The sequence below is a fragment of the Erinaceus europaeus genome, chromosome 6 (genome assembly GCF_950295315.1).
Source record: "Erinaceus europaeus chromosome 6, mEriEur2.1, whole genome shotgun sequence".
NCBI lineage: Eukaryota > Metazoa > Chordata > Mammalia > Eulipotyphla > Erinaceidae > Erinaceus > Erinaceus europaeus.
The window spans coordinates 69,973,196-69,992,634 of record NC_080167.1 but is presented as its reverse complement, the minus strand read 5'-3'; the positions used below and the strand labels follow the sequence as shown (position 1 = coordinate 69,992,634).

Genomic DNA, 19,439 nt, shown 5'->3' with positions numbered 1-19,439 from the left:
GCTGTGGGTCCAAAGCCGGCCTTCCTGGGTGGTTTCTCCCCCGAGCGCCAGGCTCCTGTAAGGAGGGACAGGTGAAAGGTGACAGGTGAGAGGCGACAGGTGAGAGGTGACAGGTGAGAGGCGACAGGTGACAGGTGAGAGGCGACAGGTGAGAGGTGACAGGTGAGAGGCGACAGGTAAGAGGCGACAGGTGAGAGGCGAGAGGTGACAGGTGAGAGGCGACAGGTGAGAGGCGACAGGTGACAGGTGAGAGGCGACAGGTGAAAGGCGACAGGTGAGAGGTGACAGGTGAGAGGCGAGAGGTGACAAGTGAGAGGTGACAGGTGAGAGGCGACAGGTGAGAGGCAGCAGGGCGGGAGGACGCCCGGATGCAGCCTCGTCCCTCCTCCGCACCGGGAGCTCGCTCCCCTCCAGCACCCGCCGAGGTGCCTGAACTCTGGGCGCGCCGTCCAGCCGGGGCCGCCGGGCGGGCGACTTCCGGGTGCGCGCGCTCACAGCCGCCGGCTTCCGGTCTCGGAGGCCCCGCCCCGCCCGCGGCCCCGCCCCCGCCCCCGCCCCCGTTCCATCTAATTGTTGGATTGTCGGCGCCGCGCTCCCGCGGGCGGCCGGCAGGGGGCGGCGTTCGAGCGTCCCGGGAGGCCGTCGCGCGGCGGGCGGGGCGGGACGGGCGGGGCGCGCGGACGCGGTTCGGGCGGCGGCGGCGGCGGCGGCGGTGGGTCGCGGCGGCGGGCTCGGAGCTGACGTGGGCGACGTGGGCCCGCCGCGCCGGCGCGGGCTCGGTCTCCGCCTCCTCGCGGCCGTGAGCAGTGACGAGCCGCCACGTCAGGCGGCCGGGCGGGTAAGTGGCGCGCCGGCCATGGCGGCCCGGGGAGCGCGGGGGTCGCGTCCGGCGCCCTCCGTCCCTCTGTCCTCCGTCCCTCTGTCCTCCTCCGTCAGGCCCTCCGCCCTCCGCCCTCCCTTTCTCTCTCCCTCTCTCTTTTCTCTCCCTTTCTCTCTCCTCCATTTCTTCCTCTCTCTCTCTCTCTCTCTCTCTCTCCCTGTCCTCCCGTCTCTCTTCCTTCTCTCTCCCCGCACCCGGGTCAGGCTCTCCCCGAGCAGGTGCCGCCCGCGACTCAGCGCCCCGAACGGACCCAGGACGGACCCAGGACAGACCCAGAACCGAACCAGGACAGACCCAGAACAGACACAGACCCAGACCCAGGACAGACCCAGAACTGACCCAGGACAGACCCAGACCCAGAACCGACCCAGAACAGACCCAGGACAGACCCAGAACCGACCCAGAACTGACCCAGAACAGACCCAGGACAGACCCAGAACCAGACTCAGAACAGACCCAGACCCAAAACAGACCCAGAACAGACCTAGGACAGACCCAGAACCGGCCCAGACCCAGAACAGACACAGACCCAGAACAGACCCAGACCCAGAACCGACCCAGGACAGACCCAGACCCAGAACCGACCCAGGACAGACCCAGAGCCGACCCAGAACTGACCCAGAACCGATCCAGAACTGACCCAGAACCGACCCAGAACTGACCCAGGACAGACCCAGAACTGACCCAGACCCAGAACAGACCCAGGACAGACCCAGAACCGACCCAGAACAGACACAGACCCAGGACAGACCCAGACCCAGAACCGACCCAGAACAGACACAGACCCAGACCCAGGACAGACCCAGGACAGACACAGACCCAGAATCGACCCAGGACAGACCCAGAACCGACCCAGGACAGACCCAGAACCGACCCAGAACACACAACAGACCCAGAACAGACCCAGGACAGACCCAGAACAGACCCAGACCCAGAACAGACCCAAAACCGACCCAGACCCAGAACCAACCCAGGACAGACCCAGAACAGACCCCCGACCTTCAACCCTCAGGACCTTGCTCTGTCGTCACCTGATTTTGGACCCTCTCTCCCTTCTTCCCTCCATTCCTTCCCTCCCTCCCTCCCTCTCTTCTTTCCCTCCCCCCCACCCCCCCTTGAGGCTGGCTCTGCAAGGCTGCAGGATGGGCACCCACTCTCCGCACCCTTTGCCCGGGCTGGAGCCAGACGCAGGGCACAGTCAGCAGCTGTCAGTCTGCGCCCGGCCGGCTCTCAGAAGAATCTAGTCACTGGGCTGGGTTCGCACAGACGAGGAGACAGTCGCCAGGCAGAGCGGACCCGAGAGTCGTGGCTCGCCCGCACCTTTTATTCCAGTTCATTTCATGTTTAAATCTTCCCCCTCCGAGGACAGCTCCCTGCACCGGCCAGAAACCGGGTCCAGGGACCGTGCGCGAGCTCAGTGTGGGCCGACTGTCCGGGGGCGCCCTGTGCCGTCTGTCAGTGCCCTGTAGAGCCCCCCGCCCCAGCCTGGGCCCCCCGCCCTCGCCCCCAGGGCCCTTCACTGCCCTGCAGCTCCAGCTGCCTCTCTGCCTGCGGGTGGGCACTGGGCTGTGTCTGAGCCGGGTCCCGTCCGCTCTCTTTATTTTGTAAGTCCAGGCGACCTTGCCACCTCTGATGGTCCCACAGACACCCTGACACGCCCCCACCCCAGGGGAAGCACTTTGCGAACTGTCCCGGCGGACATGCCCAGTGTCGCCAGCTGACTCTTTAAGGGGCGGCCCCCAGTGTCCCAGACGAGCTGTGGAGAAAGAGACTTGGACCGATGTGGTCCTGGGTGAGCACATGTCCCCCAAGTCACCATGCCTCCGTGAGCAGATGCGTGTGGGCGAACGTCCGCCCTCCCAGTGACCGTGACTTGCTGCCAGGCGTGGGACCCTCTGCCCGGGGGCCGGTTGCAGCCACCGTCTGTGTGTCTGTGTACGTAGAGTGTCTGAATAAATCCTTGCTGACGGTATAACCACCGAGGAGCCCTTCCGTCTTCCTGTCTGTTTTTTGCCTAGTCCCTGAAGGTTCATGAAATGCTTCTGCTGAAGAATTCTAACACCCTTCCCGGTGACCCTCGAATCGTGGTCACTCATGGGGGAGTGTGTGTGTGTGTGTGTGTGTGTGTGTGTGTGTGTGTGTGTGTGTGTGTGAGATTATTAACATCCTCAAGGGCCCTGCCTGGCCGAGTGTTTACCATAGTAGAGGGCTTTCCTTCTGACTCTGGTTTCGCCAGTCTTTAGTATTCCCTGTAAGTTAGCAGAGGGTCAGAAAACTGAGCCGGGTCTCCAGTACCCCCCCCCCCCAACTCTGTTTATATAGATCAAAAACCGGGAACAGTGCAGACCCTTCCGAGGCGAGTCATTGGCCTTCTGGTGTGCGGCCAGTGTCAGCTGGTAAGGCCGAAAGCCTGAAGTGGCTTGTAATTCTGTGAGATCTCTTTGCCTTACCAAACGGATGACTTCTGTATGTCGGAAGAGCGAGCACACGCACGGGGAGATCTCAGTGTCACCGATTCGGGTGATTAGATTTCCGAGGGGGTTTCTCATGCTTGGCACACACCCGAGGAAATAAACATTCTCAGTCATCTCGTCAGCAATGCCCTTTTAAAGACTGCACATGACATTTTAAGTCCTTTTTGAAATAGCGTGCTTCTCTTCAGGGTAAATGCTGGAGGGAGTTGGGGTGGTTGCTGTAGTGTCTCTCCCCCTCTCTCTGTGTAACAGAACCGAGAAAGTGAGAGAGAGATTTCTCCCATTTCTTGACTGACCCTCCCAGGAGGGTCAGAGGAAATGACTGGCAAGGTTCATGTCCAACTCTTGTGAAGACAAGCCTAGCCCAGAAGTCGTGCGGGGCTTTGGCGTCAGAGGCTGTGACTGGTGAGGAAGGGTGTCTGTTCTCAGAAGCCCTCAGCAGCAGGGTGTGTGAGGCTCCGCTGAATCCTTAGTTCTCCCCCAGACGGGAAGCATCTTCATTCACACACAACCAGACCCATTCATGTCAGAATCAAACTTTGTGCCATTTCAACACTGATTCTTGCTACTCAGATTTTGCTTTGAGAACTTCACAAATTCTTGAAAGTTCTTTTTTTTTTTTTTTTGTAACTATGAGGCATTTGGATTTTATTTATTTATTTTTTATTTATGTTTACCAGAGATCTGTTCAGCTGGCTAAGGGTGGTGCTGGGATGGACACTGAACCCGGGGCCTCGAAGCCTCAGGCATGAGAGTCTTTTTGTGCCATGCCAAAGAAGGACACTGCTCCACTCTGGCAGATGCCGTGCTGGGTTCGATTCTTCAGTTAGGGAAGTCTGGTGCGTTCCTGCCACAGTAATTCCCCGGCTCTCAGAATTCAAGTGAGAACATTCTAACTGAGAATGTCCAGCGTCATACCGTTGTGCCCTCATTTCCTCAGGCAGCACTAACCTCCTTTCACGGACAGCACAAAAGAGTCACTCTTGTGGTTTGCCTTAAACACACTGCAGACCGCAGTCCGGAGTCCGCCAGTGATAGTGATCCAGATGCAAAGCTCCAGCTCTGGGTCTGCGGGCACGTCCCCGCTTCCATCCCTGCTTCCATCCCCGTGGAACATTCTAGCGCCTGCTGATGACGTCGTTAGATGTCAAGATGTCAGTCTTGTTCAAATAGACGAGCCAGGCCCCGTGTATAACCACAGGTAAGTATAACCACACTGTCACTGATCTCTCTGCCCTTCAGCTAATTCAAACATCTACACTCGCCCAGATTCCCTAGTTAGTAGTCAAGTCAGCTCCCACTCCAGTGTGTAGCTGTCACAGCGTTGAGAAACGTCCTAAAAGAATAATAATGAAGCTGGTTACAGAAAAGAAAAAACAGAACTGTACACTAGCTTGAGTGAACCAAGGAGCTGCTCAAAGGACAGGGCCGAAGGTGTGTGTCCCTTGATGAAGTGAGGGCTCCGAGGGCCCAGCCCGGCTCACTGACTGGAGGAGCCCAGAGCAGGCACCAAGTCGGGAGCGAGCTGCTAAAGAAATAAATGATCGCTGCGAGAGTTAATCCTTGGACGACTTTAATCAGACAGCTCCTATTTCTTAAATAAAACTGGTGTCTGAAGCAACTAGAAGGAGTCGTCTTGAATGCACACTGGAAACCACCTGACTTGATGTGTGTGACTCACTGTCCAGAAATATCACAGACGTCGCTTAACAGGCGTTGCGAAAGAACCATGCACAAATGCGGCTCCTGCCTCAGTTTCTCCAGTGTGAAGATCGTGATTTGAAAGTGACTTTACTTCACCAGGGTTTCAGAACTAAAAGTGGTGTCATTTCCTCTTCTTGCTTATTCTGGCTGCTTCCCCTGTGCTCAGCTTCTGAAGCGCAGTAGCCGGGCGCATGGCCATCAGTTTGGGGTACTCAGCTCTGTGGAGTCCTTCCTCCTGGCTAGTCCTACCTCGCCCCATGTTTCTCATCCACTTGGTAGAGAAGGGCCAACTTAGAGCAGGCACTTCAGCAGCCCGGGAAGTGGCGCAGTGGTTAGAGCTTTGGACTTGAAAGCGCGAGGTGCTGTGGCCAGGCAGGGGCGCCCGGCTGAGCGCTTCACCGTGTGCAAGGACCCAGGTCCCGGCGGCCCCCACCTGCAGGGGAGAAGCTTCAAGCGCTGAGAAGGAGGTCTGCTGGTGTCTCTCTCTGTCTATCCCCCTCTCTATCTCAGTTTCTCTCTGTCCTATCAAAATAAAAAGGAAAACATGACTATGGGAGTGGTGGATTCCTACTGCTGGCCCCAGCCCCGGCGATAACCCTTGGTGGCAATAAATTTGTATATATATATATATATATGTTTGTTTTTTTTTTTCCCCCTAAAGCTTGAGGTCTTTAGTTTGATCCCCAGCATCAGCTGTCTAGGGTGAGGCTCTGGTGCTGTCTCTCATGTTCATAAATAAGTAAATAATGAAAAATAAAGACCACATGCTTCACATTCTTACCTTATCTTTCAGATCCTACTGGCCATTGTTGCATGGGTCACGGTTAACCTGTGGAGACCCTGGGCTTTCCCGAACAACCGAGATCTTGTTTCATCCAGAATCAGGGAAACAGATCATATCATCTGTATCCTCTTTCTCTTCTTGTTTCCACAAAGGCCATACCACTGCCATATATATATATATATTTTTTTTTTTTGCCTGTTTGGTGAAAAGCATCTCAGTGCATTTAAACCATGCACTTTTTACTTTGCGGTTTTTGGAAGTTGTGCAAGAATTTAGATTACTCCATTAAGTGCCTTTGTTAAAAAAAAAAAAAACTCCAGAGAGTAGCCATGGCTTCTTTTTCTCTTACTCACTCACAGAATGAAAGAGCCCTGCACTTTGCTCATAGCTCCCCAGTATTTCATCTCCAGCTATAATATCCAGTCCCAAAGCACATGTGTTTGTTTGTTTATTTGCACAGTGGCACTGTTGAGCTCTGACTGTGGTTAGTGCTGGGATTAAACCTCTAACATGCAATTTTTTTTGCACATCCACACCACTGTCTCCAGCCTGCAGGATTAAAAATAAAACATGCAGTCTGTCCGCCTTTCTTATCTTTCCCAAAGCATGCAACTTAGTTTTCATAGTAACGGCTCTCTCCGGATCGTTGTATCCATTTAACAATTTCATATAACATAACAGAATTCCAAAATGGCACGCAAAGCGTCGGTGGCACCACTAAATTTGGCGCTTGGGGTAACTCACTCTTAAGCTCACACCCTAGCTGGTAGGAACGGAAGTTCTTGAACAGTTGGAAGATGAGTGAGATGGCTATTAGCTAGACTGCAGGGATGAGAGAGAGATGGAGAGTTTTGATCGACTAGTAGAGAGGGTTGGTTGATGAAATCGCTTAGGTAAACATTCTAATACTGTTGCCCAAATTTGGTTAAAAAAAAAAAAAAAAAGAAAAATGACTTATTTAAGGAGAGGGCCCAGAGCTGTTCCATTATGTGCGGCGCAAGGAATCAGACCCTGGGCTTCTGCGCTCACACAAGGACTGTTCTACCTCCTGATCCACCTCCTTGGCTACTGATTCTTAAATATTAAACATTTTCCAGAAAGTTAGATTAAGTCATATTTGTAATTGAACACATCAGAATAGATCTCTGCTTTTAAATGAAAAATACACTGCAAATCAGTGTATTTAACACATCTATATAGAGGTTTGCATATTAAAGAATACAGCAATGAAATTAAGTGGAGTTTTCTTGTCAGAAGGTAGATAGATACATCATATGAAGAATGAGGTGAGCACCAATTTTTTTTTAATATTTTCAGTGTGGTAGCACACCTGGTTGAGTGCACAGATTATGACGCTCAAGGAGCCTGGTTCAAGCTCCCAGTCCCTACCTGCAGGGGTGGGGCTGGGTGGGGGCTTCACTAATAGGGAAGCAGGGCCTCAGGTGACTCTTCCCTTCTGTTCCCCCCACTTCCTCTCCCTCTGTTCTATCAAAGATTTCTTTTCTAAAATATGTTTTCAGTTTATTATTTTCACTTAATTTTTAAAATTATCTTTATTTATTGGATAGAGATAGTCAGAAATCGAGAGGGATTGAGAGGGTGAGAGACAGAGAGACACCTGCAGCCCAGTTTCACCACCTATGAAGCTTTCCCCCTGCAGGTGGAGACCAGGTGCTCGAACCTGGGTCCATGTGCACTGTGACATGTGCACTCAACCCGGTGCACCACCACCCGGCCCCTTCTGTTTATTTTTATGCGAAACCAGAGCACCGCTCACCTCTGCCATCCATAGTGCAGGGTTCAAATCTAAGACCTCATGCATACAAGCCCGGCCTCTCTGTCTCTCTAAACAATATATAAAATAAAAAGCATACATAAAATATTTATGTATCAGAATGCTTATTCTCTGTCCATGTTTAGTATTATACTTAGAAGGTAAGTACTCGGGGAGGCATGGAGCAGAGAGACAATCAGATCATCAGCCAATCAGATCATCAGCCTATGTGATTTGGAGACTGAATTAGGGCCTCACAACTGTGAGCCCACTGAATTTCTTTCTTTTTTTTTTTTTTTTGGGGGGGTAAACTAAAAAATATTGTCTGGGAGGATGGTGTCAGAGTTGAGAACATAAGTAGAAGGCTGGATCAGGACAAAGAGTAGCTCCCAAACTTGAAGAAAATATATAAATACAATTAACTGCCATGTTGATCTGACCCAGGGCCCATGTCTATTCCTTTTTTAAAAAAAATATTTATTCCCTTTTGTTGTCCTTATTTTATTGTTGTAGTTATTGTTGTTATTGATGTCATTGTTGGATAGGACTGAGAGACATGGAGAGAGCAGGGGAAGACAGGGAGAGAAAGACACCTGCAGACCTACTTCACCGCCTTTGAAGCGACTCCCCTGCACATGGGGAGCTGGGGACTCGAACCAGGATCCTTACTCTGGACCTTGCATTTCGCACCATGTGCACTTAACCTGCTGTGCTACTGCTTGACTCCTCCTTTTAAAACTTTTTTTTTTATTATCTTTATTTATTGGATAGAGACAGCCAGAAATCAAGAGGGAAGGGAGAGAGATTGAGAGACACCTGCAGCCCTGCTTAGCCACTCATGAAGCTTTCCCCATGCAGGTGGGGACTGGGGGCTCAAACCTGAGTCCTTGTGCGCTGTGACCTGTGCGCTTAACCAGGTGTGCCACTGCCCACCCCCCTGGCTCATGTCTATTCCTATTTAGCCCGGGAGCCTGTGTAACTTCTGCGTCCCTGTCAGTCTGAGCTCGCCGTCCATGGTCACAGCTGGGAACATTCCAGGCTGCTCTCATGTCAGGACCCGTCTTCCTCGAGGGGCAGAGCAGGCTGACCAGCCTCCCTTCAGAGAGTGGGGCCGTCCCTGCCATGGCTGCTCTGCAGTGAGGGCAGATCCTGGAGAGGCCACAGGAGGGCTTACCATGACGGTCCTGATGGCAGTGAGCAGTAATGTGGAGAGAGGGGTCTGTGAGAGGTCTGGTCCCACCATATCGATGAGGGGACCTCAGGAGTCCCTGACTAGGACCCCAGGGTGACCTGGAAGTGACCAAGAAGGCCATCGATAAGTCGTCCAGTCTCTTGGCTTTTCTCAGCTCTTGTAGTCCTTTTTTTATTTTCTTAATATTTATTTATTCCATTTTGTTGCCCTTGTTTTATTGTTGTAGCTATTATTGTTGGATAGGACAGAGAGAAATGGAGAGAGGAGGGGAAGACAGAGAGGGGGAGAGAAAGACAGACACCTGCAGACCTGCTTCACCGCCTATGAAGCGACTCCCCTGCAGGTGGGGAGCCGGGGACTTGAACTGGGATCCTTATGCCGGTCCTTGTGCTTCGTGCCACCTGCACTTAACCTGCTGCGTTACCGCCCGACTCCCTGTAGTCCTTTCTTTATCTGGCGAGCTTACTTTCTCCCAGCTATTAAAGCATTGAGTATCGTTTGTTGTAATTTTTTAAACTATATATTCATTTACCTAACACACACACACACACACACACACACACACACACGCACACACAGAGCACACCACAGCATCTTGCACACACCATGTACCAGGGATCGAACACAAGTATTCACACTTCAGAGTCCGAAGTTTTTCCCAGTCCTGAGCCAAGGCAGAGGACTACTTGATGTCATTGTTTTCACCCAGCATAAGCTATTACTTGGCTTTAATGCAGGAGTAGTCCAAAATAGGCATCCTTACTATGAAAGATAAAGCTTCCCTGTGAACATCTAACTTAAAATCACTTACACTGTTACTGTGTAGAGACTTTGCGACTCTAGACATTAGAAGACCAGCTACAGTATTATACACTGTATCATGGGACACTCAGTGACTGTTTTTCAGCTAAGCAGAATATATACTGGTTTTTAAATTCATATTTGCTAATAGAAATATTAACATGCTGTATTAAGAACATGAACATTTAAGTTCTGAGTCATCCAGAAGTTTGTCTGTGTGTGGGTGCAGGTTTTAGATTCAACCCTTGCCTACCCATTAAGAGAATATTCTAGGATATTAAAACAAGATTTAAGGAGGGGGACAGCATAGTGGTTCCTCAAGAGATTTTCATGCCTGAAGCTCTGAGGTCCCAGGTTCATTCCCCAGCACCACCATAAGCTAGAGCTGAGCAGGGCTCTGACTCTGGTCTCCCTTTCTATTTCTCTTTCTGAGAGAAAGATGTGTATTTCTTTTTTTTAATATTTTATTTTTTCACTATTTTATTTACTTATTTTCCCTTTTGTTGCCCTTGTTGTTTTATTGTTGTAGTTATTGTTGCTATTGATGTTGTCATTGTTGGATAGGACAGAGACAAATGGAGAGAGGAGGGGAAGACAGACAGGGGGAGAGAAAGACACCTGCAGACCTGCTTCACTGCCTGTGAAGCGACTCCCCTGCAGGTGGGGAGCCGGGGGCTCGAACCGGGATCCTTACGCGGGTCCTTGCACTTTGCGCCATGTGTGCTTAACCCACTGCACTACCGCCTGACTCTCCAAAGATGTGTATTTCTTATGAAAATAAATACTTTTTTTTTGTTGTTGTTTTTTACCACAGCACTGTTCAGCTCTGGCTTATGGTGGTGTGTGTGTGTGGGGGGGGGGGGGCGCATTGAACCTGGGACTTTGGAGCCTCAGGCATGAGAGTCTGTTTGCATAACCATTATGCTATCTACCCTCCACCCAATAAAAACATTTTTAAAAGCAAGATTTAAGATAAGATGAATAGTATAAAATTAGTCCAGCTGCTCAAAGTACACAGAGTTCATTCCGTAGAAAACCAGGGCTTAGTTTCCTGTGACCAATTCAGACGAGATGACTCTGGCCCTAGGAGATGGAGGGAATTGAAAGAGGAACGGATGTCTCAGCATTAGAATGTGATCACAGCAAGCTCTAGTGAGCCTGGTCTGTGACTGACTGACCGATCGACTGACTGGTTATTTATTTATCTGTTCATCCTCACTGGGGCTTCACCACATCGGCCCAGCTTTTTCAGACAGTCGCAGATGACTGAGAGACACAGCACAGCTCCAAAGCTGCTTCCTTCAGTGCGGTGAGGTCAGGCTCAAAGTTGTCGTGTGTGATAGCTGTGGATTCTTTTTTAAAAATCACTACTGTAAAACATTAATTCCCCAATAAATAAATTTTTAAAAAATTTAAAAAATCATTACTGATTTAATAATGACCTATAAGACCGTAGGACAAGAGGTTACCAATATTTACATACTTGTCCCATATTTGGGAGCTACTCTCTGCCCTGATCCAGCTTTCTAGTCCTAGTTCCAACCCTGACACCATCTCCCCAAACAATGCCTTCAGCCCACCTGCATGTTAACTGTTAAGCTCAGGCAAAAATTAGTAAAGTCATGGGCTGTTTATTCTTTTTTTTTCCCCTTTTAAGATTTTTAAAATATTTATTCCCTTTTGTTGCCTTTGTTGTTTTTTATTGTTGTAGTTATTGTTGTTGTTATTGATGTCATTGTTGGGTAGGACAGAGAGAAATGCAGAGGGGGAGAGAAAGAGACACCTGCAGACCTGCTTCACCACCTGTCAAGCGACCCCTCCTTAATGTGGGAAGCCGGGGGCTCGAACTCAGATCCTTACATAGGTTCTTGCGCTTAGTACTACTACGTATGCTTAACTGGGTATGCCCCTGCTGAGCCACTCCTCTCTCCCCGCTCAAACCGGGATCCTTACGCAGGTCCTTGCACTTCGTGCCACCTGTGCTTAACCTGCTGCGCTACCGGCCGACTCCCTGGGCTGTTTGTTCTTAAGGCAGGAGGCGGCGCTGAGGCATTTGAGTGAGGAAGTGTAGTGTGTTTGCATTTGTATTTTAAACAGTGTTGGTCTGGTGGGGCACAAAGCGCGAATCCCTGAGTCTGCCTTCTGGCATGCCGGAAACTTCCTTCATTAAGGGAGCCTGCCCTCGAACCTGGGCCATGCGCACGAGAAAGCAAGTACAGTCCTGTCTGGCCCCAAAGCATCACTTTTTATCTCTTACATGTGAGGGAGAGAGCTTCACATGAGGGGCGTGAGAGAGAAGCCTGAGCACCACCCTGGTACATGCGGTGCCAGGGATCGAACCAGGAACCTCAGACATAAAAGTCTGTTGCTCTGTCATTTGAGCTGTGTCCCGTGCTACTTCTGTCTTCTGATATGGAGTCATGATGGCCACTGTTCAGACAGCAGTCACATTCTTGGGTGTAAAAATTTGGGTCGCCTGTTTCTCGCAGATTGCAGGTTCCAGGAGAGCAGGGAGATTTCATTGTTTCTGCAGTGCTAAGCACAAAGGAGGCGGCCTGGGTGCCGATCACTGTTTACCTTTCCTTTCTTATTTCTTATTTTATTTTTTTCCTAGAGCACTGCTCAGCTCTGGCCTATGGTGGTGTGGGGGATTGAACCTGGGACTTTGAAGCCTCAGGCATGAAAGTCTCTTTTCATCGCCATTATAGTATCTACCCCTGCTACCCCCTCATTTTTTTTTTTTTTTAAACCAGAGCACTGCTCAGCTCTGGCTTATGGTGGTATGGGGGAATTGAACCTGTGACCTCAGAGCCTCAGGCATGAGAGCCTTCTGCAGAACCACTATGCTGTCTCCCCGGCTTTCCCAACCACTGTTCAAACACTTTTTAAAATAATTTTAATTTATTTATTCACCTTTTGTTAGCCTTGTTTTGTTGTAGTAATTATTGTTATTGTTGTTGATGTTGTTGTTGGATAGGACAGAGAGAAATGGAGAGAGGAGGGGAAGACAGAGAGGGAGAGAAAGACAGACACCTGCAGACCTGCTTCACCGCCTGTGAAGCGACTCCCCTGCAGGTGGGGAGCCGGGGACTCGAACCAGGATCCTCACACCGGTCCGTGAGTTTTGCGCCACTTGCGCTTAACCCACTGCGCTACTGCCCGACTCCCTCTGATCACTGTTTAAATACACACATGGACCCTGCCCTCTTGGTTACACATTCTTTAGGGCAGACAGGCTGTCCTCATGTAAAATTATAGCCTAATATAATATAATATAGAATAGGAATGAATAACTCCTTACTTTGAAGTGATAGTACCATCTTTCCCTTTTGAATACCAATTCTGTTTTTGGGGGTATCAGAGATTGAACCTGGGGCCTCATCCGTGCAAGGCGTGCACTGTTAGTGAGTGGCACCCCTGGCCTTTTTTGTCCGTGCTATAGAGAGCTTGTTCAAGTGCCAGGCCACTTCCTGGTTTCCCTGTGGCAGGGGAGGGCAGTGGTTACGGTCATAACCTAGCCTGAGCGCCCTGCCCCACACTCAGTCCCGCCCTTGACTGGCGTGGTGTGACACCACTTGACAAGGGACCACTTAGGAGGGTGTACATTTTTTTTTCCCCTCTTTATGAAAGGCAAGAGAGAAACCAGAGAACTGCTAGACAGTGGTCCTGGGGCTTGTACCTGGGTCTCAGGCATGTAAGTCTGGTGTACTACTCCTGTGAAATCTCTCTGACTCCTTGGGAGGGAACACTAAAAGGGGCATCTCGGATCTAAGTACCATCATCAATGGCAAAGAAGTTTCCTTACGTTTCTGCCTGTCTCTATCCAATAAATAAATAAATTAATTAGTAAATTAATTAATAAAGAGGTGAGGGTCCAGCAGAAGATAAATAGATATATGAAAGTCTATTGCATAGTACACAAGAGATAAACTATAAAATAGGTATTTTTAATTTTTTTATTTATAAAAAGGAAACATTGACAAAACCATAGGATAAGAGGGGTACACCCTCACACAGTTCCCACCACCAGATCTCCATATCCCATCCCCTCCCCTGATAGCTTTTCTATTCTTTATCCCTCTGGGAGTATGGACCCAGGGTCACTGTGGGGTGCAGAAGGTGGAAGGTCTGGCTTCTGTAATTGCTTCCCCGCTGAACATGGGCGTTGGCAGGTGGATCCATACTCCCAGCCTGTCTGTCTCTTTCCCTAGTGGAGAAGGGCTCTGGGGAAGCGGAGCTCCAGGACACACTGGTGGGATTGTCTGTCCAGGGAAGTCTGGTCGCATCCTGCTAGCTTCTGGAACCTGGTGGCTGAAAAGAGAGTTAACATATAAAGCCAAACAAATTGTTGACTAGTCATGAACCTAAAGGCTGGAATAGTGCAGGTGAAGAGTTGGGGGTCTCTGTTTTGTACCTAGCTAGTAGATCTATTTTAGTTATATTCCAAAGGGCCTGTGGCTGGCTATACCAGTTTTTTTTTTTTTTTTTTTTTTTGCCTCAGCCTGAAATCTGATATGCAGGTGGATCCAAGTTATTGTCTGGGGAGATGATGTCATGGCTGGGAAAAGGACCAGAAAGCTGAATCAGGGAAGAGAGTAGCTCCCTAATATGGGAAAGGTGTATGAATATTGTTGATTGTAAACTCCATCGATTTGATGTGATCTGGGGCCCATAATCAGCTTAGGAGCCTGTGTGACCTCTGCATCCCTGTAGATCTGAGCTCACATTCTGTGGTCATGAGTAGGAACTTTCCATGCTGCCCCAGTATTGACCCATTTTCCTCAGGTGTAGCATAAAGGGGTTTTAGTTGCTAGAGTACTTAAAACTACTTTTAAATTTTTTTTACTGTCTTTATTTGTTGGATAGAGATGGCCAGAAATCGAGAGGGGAGGGGAGATAGAGAGACAGAGAGACACCTGCAGTCCTGTGTCACCACTTGCAAAGCTTTTCCCCTGCAGGTGGGGGTTAGGGTGTGTGTGTGGGGGGGGAGGCTTGAAGTCTCTTTGACAAAACTCAGTTTTGAATTTAAGGTAAATGGAAAGCAATTGACGAATCTGTTTTAAGTGGAATAAAATTTTAGGGAAATGGTTACTGCACCCAGTTTTGTAAATGATCATTATTTTAAAATAGAACTGATGCCTGTAAAACATATGCCATGGTATTAAATGGTTCAGACAACATCGCTTTCTTTTCAATAGAAAACAATCTGAGAAATCGCGTACAGTTTAATTGTGTATTTTTTTCTGGTTTTGAAGATGTTAAGATCTTCCAATTCATTATAATTTTACTGCAGGATAAATAAAGAAGAAAACGAGAAAGGAGCAAAGCAGTGATTACAAATGTCTTAATAATGAGCAAATGTGGCAGGAAAAAGTATATTAAGACAAATCTAAGGTAGGTGGATATGTTTATTGCTTTAGGAATTTCTTTTTATTTATTTATTTATTTATTTTAAGTTTTAAAATTTTTTTTAAAATTTTTTTTAATAATTTTTTTTTATTTAAGAAAGGATTAATTAACAAAACCATAGGGTAGGAGGGGTACAACTCCACACAATTCCCACCGCCCAATCTCCATATCCCACCCCCTCCCCCGATAGCTTTCCCATTCTCTATCCCTCTGGGAGCATGGACCCAGGGTCATTGTGGGTTGCAGAAGGTAGAAGGTCTGGCTTCTGTAATTGCTTCCCCGCTGAACATGGGCGTTGACTGGTCGGTCCATACTCCCAGTCTGCCTCTCTCTTTCCCTAGTAGGGTGGGTCTCTGGGGAAGCTGAGCTCCAGGACATATTGGTGGGGTCTTCAATCCAGGGAAGTCTGGCCGGCATCCTAGGAATTTCTATTTAGTTTAAAGTTAAAATGATGAATGAACTAATTATGTTTATGTCAATAAAGAATAGTATGTGTGTGGGGAGGGCGGGCAGTAGCACAGGGGGTTAAATGCACATGGTGCAAAGCACAAGGACCAGAGTAAGGATCCCACTTCAAGCCCCCGGCTCCCCACCTGCAGGGGGGTCGCTTCACACACAGTGAAACAGGTCTGCAGGTGCCTGTCTTTCTCTCTGTCCTACTGAACAACAATGACAGCTGTAACAACGATAGTAATAACCACAACAAGGATAAACAACAAAGGCAACAAAAGGGAAAAAATAGCCTCCAGGAGCAGTAGGGCAGGCACTGAGCCCAGTGATAACCCCAGAATAACCCTGGAATATATATCTATATATCTATCTATACCTACATACATCCACATATATATATTGAAAATATTCAACCAACCTGGTAGGTTTGTTTTTTTTTTTTTCCAACTAGGCGCTGTGTCGGAGAATGTAGGAAATAAGTGGACATGCACATTCAACTTCTGTTAAGTGTCGGCATTTTCAGTTAGAAAGCAGAGTAGCAGGCGGCAGGTGGTGCAGGGGTAAGGCGTGAGGCTGTCAAGCATCGGGTCCTGAGTTCAGCATCACATACACCAGAGGGATGATCTGGGTCCTTCTCTTTCTTTCTCTCCTCTTTAATAAATACATATTTCATTGCAGCCTGGAAGGTGGTGCCGTGGACAAAGCCTTGGACTCTCAAGTATGAGGTCCCAAGTTCAATTGCCAGCATTGCATATTTCAGAGGGATGCTCTGGTTTTCTCTTCCCTTCCTTTACTCCCTCTCATTAATAAATTACATCTGTGAAAAAGTATTTTTTTTATCTATAAAAAGGAAACACTGACAAAACCATAGGATGAGAGGGGTACAACTCCACACAGTTCCCACCACCAGAATTCCATATCCCATCCCCTCCCCTGACAGCTTTCCTATTCTTTTTTTTTTTTTGCATTTAATCCTCTGCGCTAGCTTTCCTATTCTTTATCCCTCTGGGAGTATGGACCCAGGGTCATTGTGGGATGCAGAAGGTAGAAGGTCTGGCTTCTGTAATTGCTTCTCTGCTGAACATGGGCGTTGGCAGGTGGATCCATACTCCCAGCCTGTCTCTCTCTTTCCCTAGTGGGGTGGGGCTCCAGGACACATTGGTGGGGTTGTCTGCCCAGGGAAGTCCAGTTGGCATCCTGCTAGCATCTGGAACCTGGTGGCTGAAAAAGAGTTAACATATAAAGCCAAACAAATTGTTGACTAGTCATGAACCTAAAGTCTGGAATAGTGCAGGTGAAGAGTTGGGGGGTCTCTGTTTTGTACATAGCTAGTAGGTCTATTTTAGTTATATTCCAAAGGGCCTGTGGCTATACTAGTTATTTTTGTTCTATTTTTTTCCCCTGAGCCTGAAATCTGATATGCAGGTGGACCCAAGTTATTGTCTGGGTCATGATGATGTCATGGCTGGAAAAGGACCAGAAAGCTGGATCAGGGAAGAGAGTAGCTCCCAAATATGGGAAAGGTGTATAAATATTGTTGACTGTAAACCCCATAGATTTCATGTGACCTGGGGCCCATATTCAGCTTAGGAGCCTGTGTGACCTCTGCATCCCTGTAGATCTGAGCTCACATTCTGTGGTCATGAGTAGGAATATTCCAAGCTGCCCCAATATCAGGATCCATCTTCCTCAGGTGGAGCATAGACTATGTTGTCCAGCCTCCCTTGAGAGGGTGGAACATTCTCTACCGTTGTTGATCCAAGTTGAGGGCAAGGTCCTATGGGGTCTCACAAAGGGGTCTGTTGTGTTGTTCCTGATAGAGATGACCAGTAACAATGGAGAGAGGGATTTATTCGAGGTCTAGGCTCATCAAGTCTGTTTGGGGACCTCAGGACTCCCCGAATAGGGCCCTGGAGAAGTATTTTTAAGGGCGATCATATGTAAGGAGTTATACAATTGTAGTTTTCTCCTTGCTTCTGGCTATACTTATAGCTCTCTTTGTAAAACAGAACACAGTTCCTGCAAGTGTTTTACAGAAATCTAGATAGAATTTAGTAATTTCCTTTTTTTTTTTTTTTTTTTTTTTTTGCTACCAAGGCTGTCACTGAGGCTTCGTGCCGGCATGACAAACCCACCATTCCCAGCAGCCATTCCCCTCTACCACCCCCTTTTTTTTCTACTTCATTTTTATTTGCCAGCAAAGAGAGAAATGGAGAGGGGGAGGGAGATAGAGAGGGAGACAGAAAGAGAGACACTTGCAGACCTGCTCCACCACTCAATGAAGCTTTCCCCGTTGCAGGTGAGGAGCAGGGGGCTAGAACCAGGGTCTTTATGCACTGTACTCTGTGCCACCGCCTGGCCCGAAACTATTCCTTTAAAACAATAGTTATGCTGTGCACTTGCTTTCTCTGGAGCTGGCCTATGTTCAAGCCTGGCCCACATTGCAGGGGGAATTTTTGGTGCTTTAGTATCTCTGTTTATGTTTTTAAAAATATCTGTATTCCAGACAGAAATTGGGATGGGTAGAGGGGAGACTGGGAGAGAGAAGAGACACTTGCATTGCTGCTTGAGCCTATAGGTGGGGCTGAGGGCCTGAACTCTGGCTCTTACTTCAGATGCACCACCACCTACTCTTTCTAAAAACTTGGCCCGAGTGGTAAAACCCCAGTGACAACAGACAGAGAGCCTCACAATGATGAAGTCAGCTTTCAAGTTGAATCCTAATATGCCCAGAACTTTTCCATCAGATAAGCTAGTGGTTTGCTAAATAATGTCAAGATTTTAAAAGGAGAAATTGTCTTTACAAGAAAAGAATATTGCTACGTACTACTTTGTCTATATAAACAGAGGATGCCCATTTAAGCAAATTCTTTCCTGTTCACTAGAACTGTGGAGCCAGGGCTGAGGAGATGACACAGGGCTTATGCAAAGTATGCTCATGTCTGAGACACTGAAGTCCCAGGTCCGTCCCAGTATAGGCTAAAACCAGAGCTGAACAGTGCTCTATTAAAAAAAGAAAGGAAAGAAAAAAGAGTTTTTAGAAGTAGAAAAAAAAATGAAGTAGAAAAAAAACCCCAAATATTTGTTCTTTAATTTTTTTTAAAAAAGATTTTATTTATTTATGTGAAATATAGGAGGAGAGAGAGAACCAGACATCACTCTGGCACATGTGCTGCTGGGGATCGAACTCGGGACCTCATGCTTGAGAGTCTAAAACTGCGCCACCTCCCAGACAACTCTTTTTAAAATTTTATTTAATTTATTTATTACTGGGTAGAGACAGAAATTGAGAGAGGAGAGATAGAGAGACCCCTGCAGCCCTGCTTCACCACTCCTGAATTTTTCCCTCTGCAGGTAGGGACCAGGGGCTTGAACCCGAGTTCTTGTGCACTGTAGTGTGTGCACTTAACCAGGTGCGCCACTCCATGACCCCCTAGAATCAAATGTTCGTATTTTGCTTACTATTAGTTTGTTGTGGTTAATGGATGTTTTGTTTGTTTTAGTTTTGTTTCTTTATTTTAAAATATTCTGTAATTTATAATTACTAACTGGCCTTCTCTCAAACAGGCATTGTTGTTTTAAGATTAAAATACTAAAGAATGAATTAATATGAAGACTTTCTTACTAGTTACAGCACCACTGTGTTTAATATTGTTATAGAACATTGAAGATGGGAGAAAAAAAAAAGTCCGATGACACAGTTTCCATGCTGGAGAATAGAGAGAACAGTCAGGATTATAATGGCTCTGTCTTTTACACATTATACAGAAATTCTAGGTTTTTAAAAAATTTTATTATTATTATTTATTTATTCCCTTTTGTTGCCCTTGTTGTTTTGTTGTTGTAGCTATTGTTGTTGTTGATGTCATCATTGTTGGAAGGACAGAGAGAAATCAAGAGAGGAGGGGAAGACAGAGAGGGGGAGAGAAAGACAGACACCTGCAGACCTGCTTCACCGCTTGTGAAGCGAT

At 47.9% G+C, this 19,439-nt stretch overlaps 1 protein-coding gene across 13 annotated transcripts in view; it reads left to right on the top strand.

Moving 5' to 3' along the window:
- Positions 1–696: 696 nt before the first annotated feature.
- Positions 697–19,439, top strand: part of CREM (cAMP responsive element modulator) — a 134,178-nt gene continuing 115,435 nt past the window's right edge. For 11 of the 13 annotated variants that reach the window (XR_009550291.1, XM_060192470.1, XM_060192471.1 and 8 more), the window contains exons 1-2: positions 697–839; positions 14,908–15,003. Coding sequence is in view for 11 of the 13 variants with exons in the window: in XM_060192470.1 (XP_060048453.1) it covers positions 14,960–15,003 (44 nt within the window). In the remaining 2 variants the exon portion in view is untranslated. Of the gene's footprint in view, positions 840–14,902; positions 15,004–19,439 lie in introns of all 13 variants that reach the window. The other 2 variants (XM_060192460.1, XM_060192461.1) reach the window with 2 other exon arrangements.